This window comes from Anopheles funestus, chromosome 3RL (assembly GCF_943734845.2).
Source record: "Anopheles funestus chromosome 3RL, idAnoFuneDA-416_04, whole genome shotgun sequence".
Taxonomy (NCBI): Eukaryota; Metazoa; Arthropoda; class Insecta; order Diptera; family Culicidae; genus Anopheles; species Anopheles funestus.
The window spans coordinates 44,020,980-44,041,588 of NC_064599.1; the positions used below are offsets into that span (position 1 = coordinate 44,020,980).

At 37.4% G+C, this 20,609-nt stretch overlaps 2 protein-coding genes across 7 annotated transcripts; one reads left to right on the forward strand and one right to left on the reverse strand.

Moving 5' to 3' along the window:
- Positions 1–1,658: 1,658 nt before the first annotated feature.
- On the reverse strand, positions 1,659–18,735 carry LOC125768708 (uncharacterized). Of its 5 annotated transcripts, none has more exons than XM_049436743.1 (11): positions 18,539–18,735; positions 17,236–17,593; positions 14,349–14,468; positions 13,933–14,059; positions 6,644–6,770; positions 6,459–6,557; positions 5,113–5,253; positions 4,721–5,007; positions 4,243–4,551; positions 3,191–3,475; positions 1,659–2,020 (listed from the first exon to the last, which is right to left on the reverse strand). In XM_049436743.1, the coding sequence occupies exons 2-11, from the start codon at positions 17,467–17,469 to the stop codon at positions 1,824–1,826; spliced, it is 1,926 nt and encodes a 641-aa protein (XP_049292700.1). In that variant the 5' UTR covers positions 17,470–17,593; positions 18,539–18,735; the 3' UTR covers positions 1,659–1,823. The 5 variants fall into 5 exon arrangements, with proteins under 5 accessions (XP_049292700.1, XP_049292699.1, XP_049292701.1 ...); XM_049436742.1 differs by lacking the exon at positions 18,539–18,735 and adding an exon at positions 18,245–18,509; XM_049436744.1 differs by lacking the exon at positions 18,539–18,735 and adding an exon at positions 18,330–18,507 and having other exon boundaries at positions 17,236–17,552.
- Positions 10,446–13,937, forward strand: LOC125768729 (ATP-dependent RNA helicase A-like). Of its 2 annotated transcripts, none has more exons than XM_049436775.1 (5): positions 10,446–10,574; positions 12,365–12,478; positions 12,599–12,809; positions 13,038–13,151; positions 13,259–13,937. In XM_049436775.1, the coding sequence occupies exons 2-5, from the start codon at positions 12,466–12,468 to the stop codon at positions 13,770–13,772; spliced, it is 852 nt and encodes a 283-aa protein (XP_049292732.1). In that variant the 5' UTR covers positions 10,446–10,574; positions 12,365–12,465; the 3' UTR covers positions 13,773–13,937. The 2 variants fall into 2 exon arrangements, with proteins under 2 accessions (XP_049292732.1, XP_049292733.1); XM_049436776.1 differs by having other exon boundaries at positions 10,446–10,568.
- Positions 18,736–20,609: the final 1,874 nt, after the last annotated feature.

The window sequence follows — 20,609 nt, forward strand, 5'->3', positions numbered from 1 at the left end:
GTAGATGTAGTGAATCTATTTATGATTAAACCATTTTAAGAAAAAATGTACATAGTGAAATTTTAACTTAAGGTCACTTTTTTCTATATAATTGTTTAAAAATAAATCATTTGTTGTATTGCTAATGATAGATATGTATACATATTTCTTCTACTTCTACAACATGTCCAACTCGCGAAGCGAATTTTGTTGTCTTTACGATAAAATTCGACGTTTTAATGTCACACCGCATATATCTGATAAAAGTTTATAAACAGGGTGGGAAGAAGCCACTATTAAACAATTTAATAAATTCATACAATCCAAATCCCAAACACTAGGTACATAATAAAAATGTATATGTGTAGAATATGGAATTGCAATGAATGACTGAAAGATATCAAATCCTGGCTAATGGATTTAATATGTTTGAGAAGATGGATTTGGAACTTTAGCTTGATTGATCTAAATATTAATTGAGAATATTGATTTTAAACAAAACAGCAAAAAAATATATCACTGTTGTATAGGACAGACACGAAATATGAACCGCTAGTATGTTCCGAGAGTGAGTAATGCTAGAAACACTTGTGGAGACTTTAACGTTTCAATTGTGTACACGTTTCCATGTTGGCATTGCGGTAGTGTTTTGTCATGTGCTGCTGGCGACATAGATTTTGTGACACGCGTAGTAAAAAAACAAACGGGCCAAACTCACACGACGCACGCCGCATTTGCACGAAGACAATCTAAAAATATCAGACCTTGCACATACATTCGGAACACCGCACGAATTAAGCATTACCAGCAGAATCCGAATGTGACTGACAAGCAATGAGTAGCAATAGTGCAGGACAATATGTTCGTCACAAGAGATTGTCGTCGGTATGCGAATGTTATTAGACGCACGTGAGAGTCGGCACATTTTTGGCACCTATTGCTCTGATAAAATGGTGATGATGATGATGATGATGATGATGACGGAAACTAGAAAAATTTTTTCGATCACGATCGATCTACCACATATGAGCCAGAAGATAGTAGTAGCAGGATGAAAGGCGTGCCCGTTGTGTTTTGGAACCGAGTGGAATGCAAATTATAGAATCAGAGCGTGGCTGATGAAGGTGGGACAGGGCAGCCAAAATGGTAACGTACGGTTGATAGGATGTCAAAATTGAAAATGGGATACGTGTCATCAGCAAATGTTTGGTTGCGAAGTACGAAACATGATGAGCGTGAAAATAAACGCGATTGATAATAGCCGCCCAAAAACGCAATAAGCGTATTCCAATCGATAACGAAACTTTATATGTTAACTAAATGATTTGAAACAATAACAGATGCCAAATACGCTGAATAAAGTATATAAGTAATAATGAGCGAAAACATAAATTAAAGGTGTCGCAAACTAAAACATGTTGTTACACACAGGGTTTAATCAAAGATTCATGATATTTTAACATTGTTTCAACTTTATTTTATTTCGATTTATAAAGTAGATAGCGGAAAAGTAATAGAAAATTAAAAGCAAATAAAAAGTGGTACATTATAAAATACCTGAAAAATCAACAAAATAAAGTAAAACAAATGTTTGTATTTTCCACTTCGTACAATGTTATTTAAACTGCTGTTCAAAACCAGTTTTTCTTAAAAATTATGATTAAAAAAACTGACACAAATTACTTATTATTTGATTGTATTTTAAGTCCTTTGAAACCTTTGAATAAGATGACGGTTAAAACTATTCCGGCCAGTATCCTACGAGTATCGCTGCTATGACAAGGGGTATGCTAGCTATGTATAGATCTTATAAAGTTGGTTAAACATGAAGCACCTGGTGTAACCTAATCATCCATTTCTTCTTCCTTGAGTATGCCAAGACGGCGCGCAACGCTTTTGACGTTTGAGATCACTTCTTCCTGTACGAGATTGAAGCTCATAGCCAAGAGTGCAATACCGAAGAGAAGATAGAGCGAGCAGAGTGCTATTGAAATTTCGGAATCATTTTTAACGCCTTGTGCCGGAACAAAGTCACCAAAACCTGCAAAGAGAGTGGGATAAGCAAAAAAATACTGGTATATAATTTAATATTAACAAACAACGTCATTCAACTGCTTTGAACATTCTAATTTTCAACTAAAACATTATTTTATCACATATTTGCTTGAACCTTTGAATTTCAATGTTGAAGGTCGCTTTATTCTACTGTACACTAAGGGTAAATATTTATCTTCTTGGCGTATCGATCTGCTGAGCCATTTTCTGATTTGCTAGCGCTTTTTGTTAGAAAATTTCCTTCAGTTTTTTATGCCCTAACAAGTACTTTGTATCAGTCCCGAGGTAATTTTATTGTGTTTTAACTGCTAGTTAGTTTTTGTCAGATTGCTGGATTACACAACTCCCTTCGGTGTACATGCAAACTCTAAGAAAGGGAAAAATTATTTAAAGGTTCGATGTAGAAATAGAAACTAGTGAAAGGTTTAACTTCATAAAAATAAAAATAAAAAAAGTAATAAGATCGCATACAATTAATTTTATACGGTTGGAACATTCTTTGTTCAATGTTCCTGCTTCTCTTGCTTGTCTGCTTGTCCAACCATTTACCTGTTTCTATACTTGTAAGTTTAAGCTTATTTTTTTAACAGTTCATTTAAACTTGAGAATCCTTATTAAATAAATTGTTCGTTATTTTTGCATGAATTCTAAAATTATATTTAAAATAAATTGAATTAAAAAAAATTAAAATAAGTAAAAATTGTAACACTGATTTAGTACTAAATATGACCTTACTAGAAAACGATCACTCAGAACAGCCATCTACTACAGTTGAAAAATAACGGATTTCTTTTTCTTCCACCTAATATCACAAACCTTTCTTACAAATGGTTTGAAACAAGTTAAACGATACTTTAAAAGTTGTAATTGTAATCGTTTAACGAACTAAAATGAATGAGAGACCCTAAAAGATCCAAGGAAAGATTTGACAGTAGTTAAATATCACAATAGTTCAAGATACTCTATATTAGCGACGATGGCTGTTTATATTGACCTAAAACCTAAGCAAACTTCATTAATTTATACGGCAAATTTCAAATTGGCCAAATGTGAAATTAGAGCACCTTTTATTAAGCAAATTTCCTTATTCTGTCTTGGTGTACAAGAACCACTTATAACCTCAGGGTGAAAATAGAAGAAAAAAACACTGACTTACCGATAGTAGTGAGGGTGATGAAACAAAAGTATGCGGAATCGAGAAAACTCCACTCTTCCCATTCTGAGAACATAAATGCGCCGGCAATGATGTAACTAACGACTAGAAAAACGCACAACCAGATCGGTACTGGGCGAACGATGGAGGATGGTGGCAGCTCGCCGCTGTGGATGTCCCATTCGTCATCGTAGAGCGAGTTATCATCGATCACATTCTGTAAATGACGGGCTTGACGATGAACTGCGAATCCCATCGGTGACATTATGCGTGGCGATGGCGCTGGCACTGTATTCGAAGTGTGTGTAAAACGGTACAGGGAGGGAAAAGAGAAAGAAAGAGTTTTAATTAAAAACATATAATTAACGGTAAATTATGACCCACGCGTAGAGGCAGTTTGATGTTTGTGGGTTTTTGCTTTTTTGAGGATGTTCGTTTATGTTTCATTTTGGGCAGCAGATCTTTCTTCAGACGGCTATCATAAAGTTGTGTTGGCTCGTGGTCAACAGCTGGCATTGAGTGTAAAAATGCAAAGGGTAGCCAGGTAAGTGGCAATCGGGGATGGAATGGTGGCGCCAAACTATGGTCTGCTGCAAAGCTGATGGCATGAAATGTGTGAGGAAAAAAGCTGAGCATAAAATGTTACTTTTCGTGTGAGTGACACTTATGATGAATCTTAGAGCACCATATGCTGCACGGCGCATGAAACAGGCAACAGGAAATAAGGATGGAAGTTTGTATATATATAGACAAATAATCAGTTTCAAACTAGTAACTGATGCACAGTGAATTCTAAAAGTTAGAAGAACTGCTGATCCTTAGGAAATAATTCACATGCTGCATTCACCCACGCGGAGAAGATGAACCACGTTCATTAATTTAGAAAATTCTGCCCTTTGCTTTGACCAATGTGTGCTAAACGGAGCGCGGCGACTGTGGTTCACAGACTAGAATCGTATGAAAGCGTCATTTATCATCGTCTTGTGGCATGTTGGTGGTCTAGGGAAGGTTGCCAATCTATGGCACGCTTGCTACGAGGCAGCACATTCACTAACCGGGACGTGGTTCGCGACGTCTCTGAGGAGCGGATTTGCGCACGGTATGCATATTTTCTGCCATCTCGTTGTCCTCCGTGTAGTAGGGCATCCGGTCGGGCATCAAACGGTCACCGTACCGACCGGTCTGACGTGGCATCGATTGACTGCGCGGATTAGGCCTCGTCGGTCTTCCGTCTTGGTCGTCAACGTCGTCGAGCGCATATTTATTGCATAGTATTGGCGTTTTACATGGTGAATCATCATCCATGTCTATCATCTGTGAGTCCTGCCGAAACATGCGACGATCTAGCGATTGTGCTCGCATTCCTGTTGAAATGAAATAAATAAATGTTGTAAAGGTATGATGGAGGATCAAAACTGTGAGCGGTTTTTAAAACAAATATTTATATTTTTTTGTTGTGTTTTTCCAGTTTTTTGTTCGTAGAGGGTTTAATAGAGCATGTAGATAAAGGATGAAGAAAGTAACGTAACGAACCTTGCTGTTTTCGGTACTGTCCATCATTCTGTCTAGGTTTTTGCAGTGAACGTTGCGACTGATCAAGACCTATCGATTCGGCACGGGAATGTCCACCCGGAGGTCGTTTCACTTGTGGCGATCCTGCCATATATTCTTCGTTCATGAATGCATCGGAATTAGGTGGACCTCTAATTTGTGGTCGCATGCCTCCAGAATTGTTGGGGTTCGAGTTATCATATTTAGCTTGTTGTCGCATACCCCGATCGTTGTCTGGATAGTATGGATCATCCATGGCTGCATTGTATCTGTCGGAATGGGGTAATGATCATTAAGCTGTAATGTAATATCCGCTGTTTTTACTAAAAAATTAAATAACACTGTACACAACGGTAAAACACACTAGTGCCTACCTACAATCTGTATCCGAATATGAATGAGAGAGGCCCGGTTCATAGTATGGGTCGAATCCTGAATCTGCAGAACGTTGTGAATTTCGCACTGAACGTCTTAAATTCGTTCCCGCTGCTTGTCCAGATCGTACAGAGCTTCTTCTATAGAGCCGCGTGAAAAAATAGACATGCTTGGTTATGTGTATGTCCTTATTAATTCTTAAAATACGGAGTATGTACCATTTAAATGTGAGTTATTAAACTATTGGCTGTAGAAAGCATATTGCAGAGTTTAAAATAGCTTTCAATCAGTGTTCCATGGAGAATTGGGGAGATATTCATAGATTCATAGGGAAAGATTCATAAGCCGGAAATAATTGTGAACACACACACACACAAAACGTCTCGAGATACGAAACCCTTAATCCACTTCCAACTGAACTATACGGTGGACCAAAAATAGAGACATGGCGATATTTTTTATTACTTGATCTACGGTATCACAATGATGAAAAGTTTCTGAACCCTCCTAAATAAGGTTTAAGATATTAATTGAAAAAAAAATCGATGAGAGGTAATAGGACGATTGCCTTCCTTTCCACGCGTGGTTCGAAACTATGCAGTTACTTGAATGTTTTTTTTATTTGATTGGAACGACCTGGCCGTATTAAGACTTATTTTACCACGTAGCAGGATAGTCAGTCCTTGCAAAGAGGTGACGGTCCGGATGGGATTTGAAACCCCGTCCTGTCGTGTGGAGCGGCTCCGCTTATCACATATCACGTGAATTTTTAGTAATTATTATATTTTAAATTATAAATTTCCATCAAAATTAACCATCAAGGTTGACGTATGCCATAAACAACACAAAAGTTTCTAAGGTCACAAAATAATTTCAATTATGTTTCACATACATTATACATTTAGGCTTGAATTTTTGTAGACTATTTTTGTAGACCTTTCAATTATTGTTAAATATATCATTTTTTACACAATTGATTTTCTTGTTAGATGTCGATATATACTGAAAGCACGTATGAAAACTGGGAGACATTCTATTCGCAAGTCACAATATTAATCAGAATCATTCATATAAGACTACACATAAGGCATCCCACCATTCACATAGAGATACCAGTAAGCGCCTGAAAGCTTGATTATTCAGGAAAAATAAAAAAAATCCAAAGTCCCAGTCGTTACCAAATGCAAGTAGGGAACAACAATAACAATTAACAATAAAATGGGGTTAAAAGGAAGCATTGATGTTATTATCAAACCTGTTTTTAAAACACATTGTAATCTCTATTGTAGATAGTTTCAAAATATTTAAGAAATTGTGGAAATGAATAGACTTACGAAGTACTTACCCTTGTCTTACCGTACCACGACTACTTCGGCTGCGTCTAGAATTGGATCGTTTAGGTTCTCTTGTACAGACGTAGCAACATACGCGCCAATAGAGAAATCTGAGAGATGGAGATGTAAAATATGTTATTAAAAGATATCGTCCCGTTTTACACTCTTTCATTTTATCAATCGTGAGATGGTTTACCTAAAGGAACTAGCCATGATATCACCAATGTTGGATAAACATAGCAGCATAAGTGGAATGCCCAGAATAGCATAGAAGATAGTTGATATTTTTCCCATATACGTTTTTGGAGCAATGTGACCGTAACCTAAGTAAATTGAAGGAAATAAAATACACGTGGTGTAAGAGGTGTAATATATTTAAATGTCATTGATCATTTGATGCGTTGGTATAATAGTTTTGAAATCGCTTAAACTGTGGCTGTATCCAGCACAGTAAAAATAATGATTTAAAAATGCTAATTTTTATGACCAATTGCTACAATAATGGAATTATTAATTGCTAGACAAAATTATGTTGTCTGTTTTCAATTGAAAGCTTGTGGAGAAGGTTAGAGGAGAACAAGGATACGTTTAAATCAAAACCTTGGAAGAATCATTCTTTAATGCACATAATAGGGATAATTAAAAAGCTGAAGGAACGAGAGTAGAAGTTCAAAGGGAGAGAATGCGAAAGTCTAAGAGTGGAGCGGACGGTGTAAATAAAAAGCTAGTAGGTATGAGAGCATGGATAAAGATTAGGCATAAGAAGAATGATCTTTCAGGGAGTTCAGATATAGTAGTCATATTGAGTCGAAAAATTACCAAAGACTTGAAGAATTATAATTCTGGTGAAAAATTTCTGTATATGCCCAATATCCCATACAGTATAGATGGAAGGTCAGGGTATTACAGCAGATCATGCCAAAGTCAAAGTATTGAATCAATGTAAAACCAATACCTTAAGAACATAAGAGTGGATAGTAGAAGAACATCATGTTGTTATTTGAAATTTCTGCGAGACATTTAGAAGACCCAACACCTTGAATGTTGGATGAAGTAATGACGCAAGCTTTTATAGCAAATAGTAGCAGTAATTGAAAGATGTTTTTTGTTAACAGCTTTCAGGCGTTTGCTCGTGCCTGAGCTGTATATTTCCAGGTTTGGAGTTTGTTTGCACAACATCCCATGTGCCAAAAAATGGTAATACAATTATCTTTCTTAATGATAATTGTAAATTGTATGATTAGCAGTTATTATATAACAAGGCAACGTATATAGCGAATAGCAAAAGGGAAAATGTAACATGTTAACACTTCATTTAACGTTGCAAAATCCACATAAAATTATGTTTCTTTCAACCAAATATTACGCTTCAACACCTCAAGCTTCTTTTCGTTACGCCTAAAAGACTAATGATAGAAATCGGTGTGAATATGCTTCACGTGGAAGATCATCAAGTTATAATTGCTGTGCGGATGGCTTCTCGTTTTAGTCAAGGAAATTCCGCCTCTTTAGTGCCATTAATGCAATGACAATGTCTTGCAAGCTTCGTTATGAAATGTGTGACTGTGAAATTGTGAACCATACACAACTGCTTACTGTTATAGTTTTTTTGCACTAAATTAGTGCGAAAATTTACACCTTTGCTCCAAAACAGAGCATCAGTATCGAAAGAAAGAGGACGTTGAAAACCCCCCGGCCTATAAATGTATGAATGAGAAGCAAACGGAAATGCAAAATCCGATTCACTAATGGTGCAGCAATTAACACTGGTAGATACAGTACCAGGAGACCCAAAAAAGGAAACATTGTAATTAAGTTAAACCAATGCTTCAGCTTTCATGCATGTAACTCGTTTGGTTTAATTATTAAAAAATGCATGCGAGATGCAGTTGCAATTTGTATGAAACGGGTTTAGAACTGGAGTTTCTATTAGTTTGCCAGTATGTATCCTATCTTTCTATTACGTTTGATGATTCATAAAACTTAACATAGTATGTAGCATTGCAAGACATGTGATTTCTGCGTGTATATGTTTGTATCATCTACCGCGCGTTTATTTATGAAGAGTTTATATAAAAAAAGTAATGAATGGGGAAGTAACCATCTGGCTGAAAGTTGAAGGATTTTCTCTGGTAAGGCTATAGCAGTAAAGCCCAACGATTGCTGTATAATGTCATTGACAATTTCCGCACTGTTGCAAAATCATTGTTCTTTGTGTCTCCGTGAGTCGTCTAGCGCGTATTATTATAAAAAATGGAACAGGAAAAATATATAAAGTTACTTTTAGCACTCACTGGTAACCTTCAGTCAGTGCTATGGGATCTTCACTTAGTTTGGTGGTGCAATTCATTTTATTTGTAGTTAATATTTAATTGTTAATTAAGCTTGTCTTGCATGATAGAGTTGTGTATGTTGTACGGTACATTATCTTCATATATTTAGTACGTTCTTACTACGAAAGTGTATAATTGTACAAAAGTTTTGAGTTTTCAGCCTTTTTGGATTTTTCAAAGAAGCTTCAGATATTCTTCACTCAATTCACTTCACTCAAACAGCATGAGTAATTTAATTCGTTGATAAGCAAAGCACTTGATTGTAATCGTTTCGGTAAACACGGACCAAATCAGAGAATATGAGCTAGAAGATAAAAGCATCCACCTTTGTATTATGCGTATAAACAGAACGTCCGGTTTTTGGTCAAAAGCAGACGGCAATGAAGCATGTAGAAAACAAAAATTCCTAACGAACGAACTTGAAAACGCGTCACAAAGACTCAGGCACGGTCCACAGGAAGTGAAGTGTCTTTGCACACCAACAGGCAAATGTTTAAAGCACCACCAGCAGAGTCATGCATTCATCCAGCTGCCGTGGGTGTGAAACCGTATTTGGCAATGTCGACCTTCACCTACATCCGGATGTCTCTGCAGACTGCGAACACAGCTACAAAACAGGTTGCAGCAAATGCTTCATTCATAACTACTGACACAGCATCATACAGCATCGGTGGTATTGGAGGAAAAATCAGCATACACATTGACCAAGTATGTGTGTTAGCAAATTTTAGTAGATTAGAACAGTTTATATTTACTTAAGTACTTTTTCTAGTAAACTGTGGTTAAATGCATACAAACAAATGTAACAAAACTCATATGCATAATCTCATAAACTCATATGACAAATAATTAAACAATATGCTTATATGGATGCCAACCAAATGTAATGTAATGTTTAAAGAAATTGTAATTTTCGAAAAAATAGTAAAAGGCTAATCATTATTAAGTCTATTAATAGGCTATCAAATAAACCAATAAAAGACAAAACAAACAAAAAGATTTTCTAATTTCTATCTTTTGCCATGCATTGATTCATTTTACTATTTGTTTGAATTGCATGTAGTCTAACAATCATTTTTTTTCTTGAAGTAAAAATATATACAATGGTAGGTTTAAAATAAAAAAAAATCTACCCAATTTGCAAGGTGTCCAGTCGGAATCTTTACAGTGAATTATGCAACATCCTGCTACTGAAAACTCATGTTTTGTTTACTGGGAATTTTCACATGGGGGAAGCAGACAAAGCCGGCGAAAAGCCAAGTGTCTTTAAATGCACCGGCTGCAGAAGATGACGGCCGTTGATTGGCTGCTGGAAGTTGTCTTTTTGTTTGCTTTGAGATTTTGTTGTATTTAGTTTGGCATTCACGCCATCGTGTGACAGTTTCCTTTCTCTTGCAAGTGACCGGCGTGACAGCGTGATGCGTTTCATGGAATCTTTTGTTTCGTGTCACCGGATCCGGAGTGGAGACGATGCGGGGCTTCACAAATTTACATGAACTTGGACCGAAAGAGTGCGTGAAGTTGATGACTGAAGCTTTAAGCCATCGTGTAAACTCAGACAATGAAGAGCTTACAAACCGTACTGCCTAGATGAATAGCGTCACGAGTGGTAGTAATAGTAGTATCTGTCTGTTTGCATTCGAAGGAGAAGGGGAAGGGGTGCTATGAATGAGTTTTTGGTATAAGAATTGTAAACTTTTAAAATCGGTAGTTTAGTAGAGCGACAGCCACGACTGTCATCGGATCGTTCGCTGGACATAACCGAATACTCCTAGCATGGGAATTAAGGTGAAGGTGAAGAAAGCAGTGTACTTGTACTCTTCTGTTTGCGTTCAGTTACGTTGTATGTTGGATAAGCAACATTTGATATAGGCGATCAACTTGATTCAATTAAACCAATTAAGTGCGGAACACAGTGCATAATGTAGTGGATATTTGCTAACGCATTAAAAACTTATTTGTATGTAAAATTGTGATAATTTATACAGTGTGGATCATCATCCTGCATTAAAGAATCGTGTGCAAGTGAATGACAAACTTTAGTTTATTGTTTTACGGAATTTGTTAATTTGGAACAGCAAAGTTGTAACGATTCATTTAAAAAACTTTCCATTTTGTTAATCAATGTGTAAATTTCGATAGGTTGTATACGTTTTATGTGTCTTTTTTCAAGAAAAATACGCGTCGTGAAATTGGCAAACTGTTGAAAATTGTCTAGCAAAAGGAAAATAATAAGATTGACATAACAAATGCAAACAATATGGGTTTTTAGGTTACTGCTATTGTGAGACAAAGTTGTAGTATTAAAATGTGTGTGAAGCTCGTTATGTGTGTTATGAAATTAGGGAAGTGAAAGAATAACAGTTCTTTTATCCTTTTGGTGATATTAATTCATTCATACCACAAATGAATTATTGACAATAAAAAGAAAAAAAAAATAATCTCACTCCTTTAGAAGCACAAACTTCATCGTAGATCAATGCAATACACTTTTGATTATTACTACGATTCGAATCAAAGCTACAGCTGTGTCAAGTAAAAAATAGCGACATTAAAATACATTATACTTAAACTCAACCCCAATCCGCGAGTGTGACAAATTAGAAACTGTATGCATAACATAGTTGATATATTCTAGAGTCTTCCTTTATGCGCTATAACCAGTGGCGGATTAAGCTATGGGCAGAGAGGGCCGGTTGGGGATCCTGTGAAATGTTGTCTGTGAAACTCCCCCGCCCCAAAATGAGCGCAATGCCCATCAAAGAACCCTTTCTAATTCCAGAGGCCCTCAAGCTTGTTAGTCTGAGGCCTTCAAATACACATTCAGCCCCCGGCCAGTAATTTGAAAATAAGCAACCCTGCATGTAATTGTTAGAAATTGTTTCACGGCTACCCTCCATCCCCAGCTCATTTTAGAGACCTAAAAGTAGCTACTGGGACCTCCAAAGAAATGCTACTCCCATCCTCCGGCACTTTAGAAATCAGCAACTAAAGTGTTTGTTTTAAATTTGTCCATGAACCTCCTCTTGGCAACTTTGAGACTGAAAAAAGCAACAGCACAACTTAGTGCTTAGATACAGTTTCAACAGGCCCAAACTACCATTTCACTTAGGGCCTCCTGGAAGCTGTATTCGCCGCTGCTCAAATTTACTTCCAGTAATTTGTTTCAGTTACAAATACTGTCACACAAATAAATTTTCGTGCTGTTTCGTTGGGCGTTATGCACAAAACTTTGAATTTGATGGTTTATTAATTACCGTTACTGAAACTTAATACAACTGTTTGTACGTTGAACATGAATTGCTGTTGTGTTTTGAACAAAGAAATTTTTTATACCCATGTTTTATATTATGTTTATTCAATGTTGGTTGACTGTTTTTATGGCGAGAGGTTTAAATCAAAATAAATCAAAATCAAATAATTCATACATTAATTATTAATCATACATTGATTTATTAATTGAATTTTTTGCGCCATCCACTTGTATTCATCTTTTTTTCCGTTGTTTTGCAAGACTTGCTAAAATAAAACAATTGCCGACCTCTTGCTCTCACTGAATAAAGAAAAATATTTTTGTTCTCAAGTTTGCTTAGAAAACGAAGAACGAATATAGATTTCTCTACCGACGGATTTCCATCAATAAAATTCTGCACACCAGTCTAGTAAAGTTGGTTGAACTTCTACAATGATCGTAACGCGTAAGTATTGTTAATAATGTTGTCCCTTATCCGTAAAATCGTCTTTAGGATGTGTGGCTGTGGTGGATAAGAAAAGGTGCAATAGTATAAGAGAGATTTGTTTGTTATACTTTGATATAGATTTCATACGGCCGTTGGTGCTATTCACCATATTCTTCACGGCAACTGCCCAAGAGCGATGGTCTTGGTCAGGTGGTGGAGATAGCGAACGAAACAACGATGTAAAAGGCAATGCTGACCGATTTAACGTACGAAGCGATGTATTAGAGTTTCAGGGTGCAGGATCAACAGGAGCAACTTCTAATGGCAAAAGAAATTCATTTTCAGAACGGTAAGTAGGACATTTATCGTCATTGACGTTGTGCAATAAGAGACACTTAATTCCAGAGTCGTTGTGAAGCTTTGCATTTACAACCAAGGTTTAAATCATTGTTTTTGTTAAAAATGTAACAATTCTTTGGATCGTATGATAGTCAAAAGAACAAACCTTTGCAGCTTGTAACGCTCGTGGTAGTGAGTGATTAATTTTTCAGCTATAACAATGTTATACCAATTTCAGACAAAGTCGATATGAAGTGAAAGAAACTACCACCAAACGACCATCATTCTCGAGACCCCAGAATGATGATTTTTCCGGCGAATTTGGCGAAGGAAATCAACCCAATGATTTTGGGTAAGGAATGCAGATAAACGCTAATAAGGTTAAAACTTCAGAATAACAAACTGTTGTATGTTTACGTGTTTCTTTCCTTTTGTTGCACGCATTTTTCAAATTACCAGATTCAATCAAAAGTTTGGAGGTGGGGGACTTATTAACGGGCAGTTTGGACCGAACCCGTACGGAATTAACCATGGTGTGGGTGGTTTCCCATTTCATGGTGGAAACGCACTGGGCGGTGGATACTATCCCGGTCAACAGCAGTTCGGGGGCGGATACGGCGGTCTGGGGCATGGAGCAGGTGGTAATGGAATTCTCGTGGGCCCCGGAGGCCCAACCGGTATCATCGGACGTCCCTATAACCGGTTTCCGTACGGCGGGCACGGATACTATCCCGGTGGGAATGGACAGCATCCCTATGGTGGAGGTTTCGGAAATCCACCATTCAATGGACATCCTGGTGGTGGGTTCTTTTCGCCCGGCGGCTATCCCTCGGGAGGCTACTTTCCCCAACCGTTCGGTCCAGGTGCGATAGGGCCCAGACCATTCGGTTCATTCCCGGGTGGTTCTCAATTTGGTCCACAGTTCGACCAAACTCGTCAAGCAACCAAGAAGGTGGAAAAGAAATCGATCTAGAAGAGCAACCTGAAGCACCACTTTAGCGCCGCTGGGATTGTATTGCAGAGATTGTTTGATGAAGTTGTTCGTTGTATTTTGTTGTAGCAAAAGTCCAAAGCGCTTGTGTTTTTTTGTTTTGTTTTATTGATAGCTTTCCTACGCAGACATTATTACTTACCGATTGTTGTTATGACGATGATGGAATAAAACAGAGCTCCAAAAAATGTCCATTGAATTTGATCCACGTCCTCGTTGCCGTCCCAACCATCCTTCTTCATGGCAGTGAGTATTTCTTTCTCGAAAGACTGTAGTTTCAGAAAGAATGTAAATGAGAAATCGGTAAGTAGAAGCATGAAGCGAATGTAATTTTTCAAGAGTATAATCATTTTTGTTAAATTTTTTAATAAAAAAAAAATAAAATATTTGTTTTGGTCAGCGCCAACCCTAGCATAGATGATATAAAGTTGGCGGACTGATGGTGTATTTTGTAAAATAATTTTTTTCCATATTCGATTCATGAATGCTTTATAGTATTGTTTTGAATCCAGTTTTCCAGCATACAGCAAAAGTTTTATTAATTGTATCACAACAAACCTGAAGATGCATTATGGCAGCAGAGGTCCAATTTTGCTGATGCAAAACTGGTCTATCGTTGGTCATTTTCCAGATAGCATCCGTTAAGTTGACCCGAATAGAGCTGATCCCTTTTTTGACCTGAAAACCATACAAACGAATTAGTTATAATCGACAATTGTAACACAGTGTACCTAGACAGGTATTTTTTTGGATAAGATAATATGTTAACATAACATAACATTATATGAAAATAAAATAAATTTAATATACTGATAAGTATGTTAAATTATCTTTTAAAAATAACTTTTCTTGATTCCCGGATTTTGGTTTTGTCTTTTTCATTGTGTTTTTGTATAAATTATATAAACTGTTAGAGTAACATTAAATATTTCAAACAAAATTTAACATTATTTTCTTCATTGCATATTTGAGAATGCGTTATGAAAGTGCTTTCCATTCATGTACATGATTTGTTATGGGAATTAAGTTTTAGTCTTTCGCCAAATGTAATTTGAAGGACGGCATAGTATTACGAAATCGTCGTAAGTTTATTGGACTTTTTACAATGCAACCATCGAGGCCGATAGCCACGAGTCCAAACCGTGGCCATTTCGTTGGTCATTGTGAGAAATCTATTGTGTTTGTAGCACTATGGGAAGATGCATTACATCACGCAGAAGTTGTTGCTTCAATTGTGTTACCACACTGTGTTATAGGAAGGCATGTAGGGGAATTGACTCTCTATTTATTTCTGAAAAGCTATACGTAATCACGTTATGACAAACAAATTATTTGAATGTTTAATTTAAAAACATGCCGGATTATACTTATGCGGTCTATTGTTGGGCTACCAAACTAAGGAAGAGTTGGTTTGACGAAGAGTGAAATGCATTCAGAACACACCATACCCAATTTCTGCACCTATTTCAATCGTGTTACTCGACGATAAACTAAATTTTCGTCTTTCTGTGGAATATGTTGCTGCGAAGGGTAATTGACTTTTCTGAATTTCGGAAACCAACCTGAATAATATCTATATATAGATATTCTGTTTAGTGTCTTCTAAACAGTGAAGACATAGGCCGCTTGTCAGGTTTCATATTTAAGGTGACCAGGCTCGCTGCAAGCCTATCATACCAATCCTTCTTACCACTTAAAATGCCTTCTCCTTGGTTTACAACCTTTGATCATTTGACGTAGAAATTATCTTCCAGCACTGAAATGAAGAGATTGATCCTCCCTATTAAACCTCGTCTGTCTGTATCCTTCTTTTACCTGGAGCGATTTCAAAATAAAAAAGCGCAATAGAAAGGGAGATGCCGTTCCAGCAATGGCAGCGCAAGTGGATTGCAATTCCTCAAGGTGTATGGGCTCGTTAATTGATTACTAATGTGTCCGTGTGGACTTCAAGCCGTTTTGGGGAAGTTGAGTACTATACTTTGTTACTTATTATTTATTCACCGGTTCAAACCGGTCACAAATGACGTTCACGGCACATAACAAGGAACGGATCAGATGCGCCAACACAAGTACGCCATTCGCCTATGTCAAGTGATAATCTGTCACAGAACGATCTTGCTGCGGCATAAATGTAAATTGCAAAGAGCACCACTGGCGAGTTGATCCGGTAGTCAAGTAGCTACAATTCCCATGTTACAGCGACGCCAGGCCAAGTAAAGCGCAGCGTCCGTCATACATTCCAGCCCCAGAGTGGACACTCCAGCAACCCAGTAAAAACCGTGTAAATTTGGGCGATTGTTACAAATAAAGATAACATGCATTCAACAAAGTTTTAAGCGCCCGGGTCGGTTAGATCGCGTGAAACCTTTATAACAATGTCAGCTAGTTGATTGCCCTTAGCCACGATGTGCTTCAGCTGGTCATGGAAGTTCAACGTATCGTCAAACACTTAAAGATCTATGACACAGCTTTTCCGGTCAAGGCCAGTACCGTTTATGATGTAAGTGTACGCTTCCTGACGAAAGGAAGGACAACACAGTTCTCGACACAAATCTCCATAACATTTGTATAACATCAGGACTGGAGCGCACACAGGACATTCTGAAGACGCAGCTGGTTTTCCTCGGTCCGCGTAAAGCAGGTAACCGACCAAGTTTCCTTCCTTGTGGTACTCCTGAACAAGCATTGTGTTGTCATACAATACGAACGGTCGCTGAGGTAGCCGCATCATGTTCAACATTTGGCCCGCAAGATCAAGAGCATGACGCTTGGTGAGCAACAACGAATCCGGAACACTGTGTATGTCCGTATGGGACATCCACTGGATTGATATCCGTATAAATTGTATAGACCTGAACGCCTGCATCGATGGTCGATGCTGAGCGGCACTGATGGATATACATAGTTATGAGTCGCGGAGGAGGAGTGCGTCGTGCATTAAATAACGATCAGGTATAGTGGACCAAGGCAAAATGAACCTTGCTGATTTAAGTATATGTAGCAGAAGCTTGATCCGCCACTGCCCAACGGTACAACACCAGTCTAGGAAGTATCTTTCGGAGAGCTTCCTCGCAGATATAATTGAATTATATACTACATCTGGACAATATTGTGTCATTCTGGACATTATGTACACTATCCTTTTATTTCCAAGCATAACTTTAGTAATCAAAAATTACTAAAATTTCAGTTCGTAGGCAATGTTTTAAAATTGTGCATGCATGTTGTAATGCATGTTGAAACTAGTAAATTTGCAAATATAAAATTTATCTAAAGTTGTATTGTGTTACATTCTCATTTGCGAATTTGAATTAAATATCCAAAAAACTAATTCATGGTACAAATTTATAACATTATTTATATAATAATATATAATAAATATCAGTTTAGATGATGCGCAGAAAGTGGTATGGAATGATCAAAATGGGTTAGTATTTTTACTCACATTTCGTTCATTTTCCGCCTCCAAATGTTCAAATGTAAATGCACCCAAAAAACAGTATGCAACTACCGTTGCGACGAGAGTGACATGCGAAAAAATGCATGTAAACACCTTCCACATACAACACACGAAAGACATGCACTTGCTTCGTTGCTTTTTTTCTGGTTCGCCATAGGATATAGACATTTGCGGTTGCAGTTGTTGCATCGGTGGAGGTGCCGAGCGTCTTGAGGACATTTTGCTTAGAAGTTTTGTGATGGGTTTTAATACAAATGTTTTCACTTTAATCTATACGGAAACATTAGGTCTGACCCGTCGTCCTTCGAGAATTAAAAAAAAACCCTTTTGATAAAATGGAACACTTTAGACGGAAAAACGAGTAAAATCATTAACTATCAATCAATTAAACAAACTCTTAAGCTTAATATTTAAAAAAGATCTCAATTATGTTAGAAATAGTATTCTGCCATATAATTTTGCTAGTTTGTCATTCGATAATTTTTGATTTTTTTTGTGTGTCGACCTGTTTCGGGTTATTAAATATTCACTTCAAAATTGATTTCAAGACATCTACGGTTTGACACACATTTTTAATCACAAAAAAAACTTATTTTTGGACGTAGACATTAATGTAGACATTAGTTCTTGCGTAGGGAAGCTTATGACGGAAACTTTATTATCACAACACTGCATACAAGACACGTGTAGACAAAGAGGGGAATAATTTGTGGTACATAGCGTATAATTCACTTCATAATTTCTAACCCTACTTGTGTAAACTACTTAGGGCATGCTGTAATTTCTGGCGCATGTTTCCAATACACTGACAGAATCACAATACCGGCAACACTGTTGCCTGCTCTTCCAGCTCACATTCTCTCACGAATCGTAGCCATTTCTCACTTGACGCATATTGTGCAAAGTATTTTTGCTTCACCAAATCACGCATAAGACGATTTTGGATTCTTCAGTGGAAGTACGAACACACCAGTACGATTTGTATTCAATTTACCATGAAATTTTGCTAAATCCGCACTATTTTACAAATCAAAAAGCGAATCTTCTTAAAAGTAATATGTCACAGTAGGGGCTCACACCAATCGCTCTAATAGCAAACAGTACACTGAACGCTGTGAATTATACGCCTCGTGTTATGAAAATATTCCTAGCTGACGCGTACGATCGTTATAACACATTCGGGCACGTATATTCCCATAAGACACCGATGGACATGTGTTGCGTCCCGTAACGAGTAGAAGACGGTTGGCAATGAGTTTTCTCAGCACATCGAACACATTCGATTTACTTTTTTCTAGCTGTCGGACCGAATATAGGATGATCTGTTGTGTACAGCAGGTTTAGTGAGATCGGGACAGACTCTGAGGAGGAGTTTTAGTATTGGTGTGGAATATTGAGTTTGAAATTCACCAAGTGAGAAAACTCCCAACGCAGCTGTTTTCATTAGTTCTCTTGAGAGTTTTTCACTGACCCAGTCGCGTGTGTTTTGATGACCGAAAATATCAACACGATTGTTTGTCCGTCGACATAATGCTTGTACAGTGCATACGATCGTGTAACGTGTGTTCAAGACAAATTGAATGTTTGAAGCATTTGTAAGGTACTGTTTGAATTTTACTCTATTATTATAAAGCTAAACAGCACATCAGGGACAGCCCGGTGGTGTATGTTATAAACGGCGCCGGTTCCAAACGATATTACCGTGTATTAAATCCTATACGGAGCGTCCCCAATGAGCTGACTATCCAGCTACGTGGTAAAAATAAGTCTACTGAGCCTAGAAATAATCAGTATGACTTTACAGGTCGTCAACCCAAGAATAGAGCTAATTAACACTAAAGCATGCCCGGAATCATAAAAATAGTTTTCCATATAATTATTGTTATTAAAAGAAGTATCGGATAGATCAGATTAATTTTCCTCAGAGGGTTTTAGCATATGCAAAATATGCATCGCAACATAGCGCGAGTTAGTGCAGTAATGCTTTCATGTAGCTTAACTGCTTTTAACGTTTATGTACGTTTAAGGACAAAAATTGAACCAGTATTACTGAGTTGTATTGATCCCTATTTCAGTCAGTCAAAGTCAGTGTTGTTGAAGTGATGGAGAATCCTTCGAGGGAATAATGTCCTGTGTATTACACCTCCACACAGATATCCTTTATATCCTGGTTTTACAGGCTCATCTTACATCGGTACTTTACCTCCACACTTCATTATGCGTCTATTGCTTTTGAAAATGCACCCGTTGGAAACACGACAAAAAGTGCTCCAGGAGTCTAGTTGGACATTTACGCGATATGGTGCAAATATACCGATGGGTGTAATGATGCGACGATTCAGCTAGTATGCAATCCATTTTAACTATAAAATCAGTACCAAGACTTTTAGGAACAGGATCATTGAGGGTTTCACATAGCAAAGAATGTTCTGGCATTGAGACTGTTCATTGTTGTGAGATCTATATTTGTATTAAGACGCTGTATTGCTCGTTAATGTATTCGCTGATGGAGTACGCAAGCATCGTGTGGTAGCCTGCTTCACTGGATTCATCGACTGTCCATTGCTGCTTTCGTCGGTGTATTTCTACGTACCAGCCAGGACGCTCGGATTTTAGGTGATGTTAGAAATTGCAAAGTCGCGGACATCCTTCGGCTCTAATGATCCGCCGATTCGTATGTGTTGACTGGTGGTGGATTTAACGAAACGTATCAACCTCTTTCGTGCAATAGCTTAATCCGTTAGTGTCACAGTCTGTTTTGTGTCAATTAATTAATTAATTAATTTATTTATTCACATTTATCCAACAAGTCGCTGGCGGTCAAAGAACTTTAGCAAAACGTCTTTATACATACATAGGTTAAGGACTATGTCTCTCTTCTTGGCTTTAACGACCTTACAGGTCACGCCGGCCATTTCTGGCTTACTAGACTTATTTTTACCACGTAGCCGGATAGTCAGTCCTTGCTACGGGGGGACGATCCGGATGGGATTTGAACCCGGTCCGGTCGTGTGGACTGGCGCCGTTTATCACATGCACCACCGGGCCGCCCCTCTATGTAATAATGTTAAAAATAATATGACTATGTAATAATGTTAAAAATAAAATGTTAACATGTTGTTACCAGCACTATCTACTGAGGTCCGTCGATAAATAAATAAATAAATGAATAATATACTATTCCGTTTTATTAGCAGTTTATTTCCCGAGTGATTTTTTTCTTGGAGGTTTATTTGTATTTCATAACGGTCATACATGATAAACCAGGTCACAGTTCGTTATTTAGAAGAACAAAAAGTCGCAATCGTTCATCAAGATCCAGTTTGCTTGTCACAAAGACTGTTATCACAATAAAAACG

Bases quoted from the DNA above. Each gene is read 5' to 3' on its own strand.
- LOC125768729 (XM_049436775.1), top strand. The intron at 12,810-13,037 runs GTAAGTAGGACA...TACCAATTTCAG, and splicing joins AGAAATTCATTTTCAGAACG to ACAAAGTCGATATGAAGTGA. The intron at 13,152-13,258 runs GTAAGGAATGCA...TCAAATTACCAG, and splicing joins AATCAACCCAATGATTTTGG to ATTCAATCAAAAGTTTGGAG.
- LOC125768708 (XM_049436743.1), bottom strand. From the start codon at position 17,469: ATGTCCTCAAGACGCTCGGCACCTCCACCGATGCAACAACTGCAACCG. The intron at 6,771-13,932 runs GTAAGTAATAAT...CAATTTACTTAG, and splicing joins CATCGTCATAACAACAATCG to GTTACGGTCACATTGCTCCA. The intron at 5,254-6,458 runs GTAAGTACTTCG...GCGGCTCTATAG, and splicing joins CGTGGTACGGTAAGACAAGG to AAGAAGCTCTGTACGATCTG.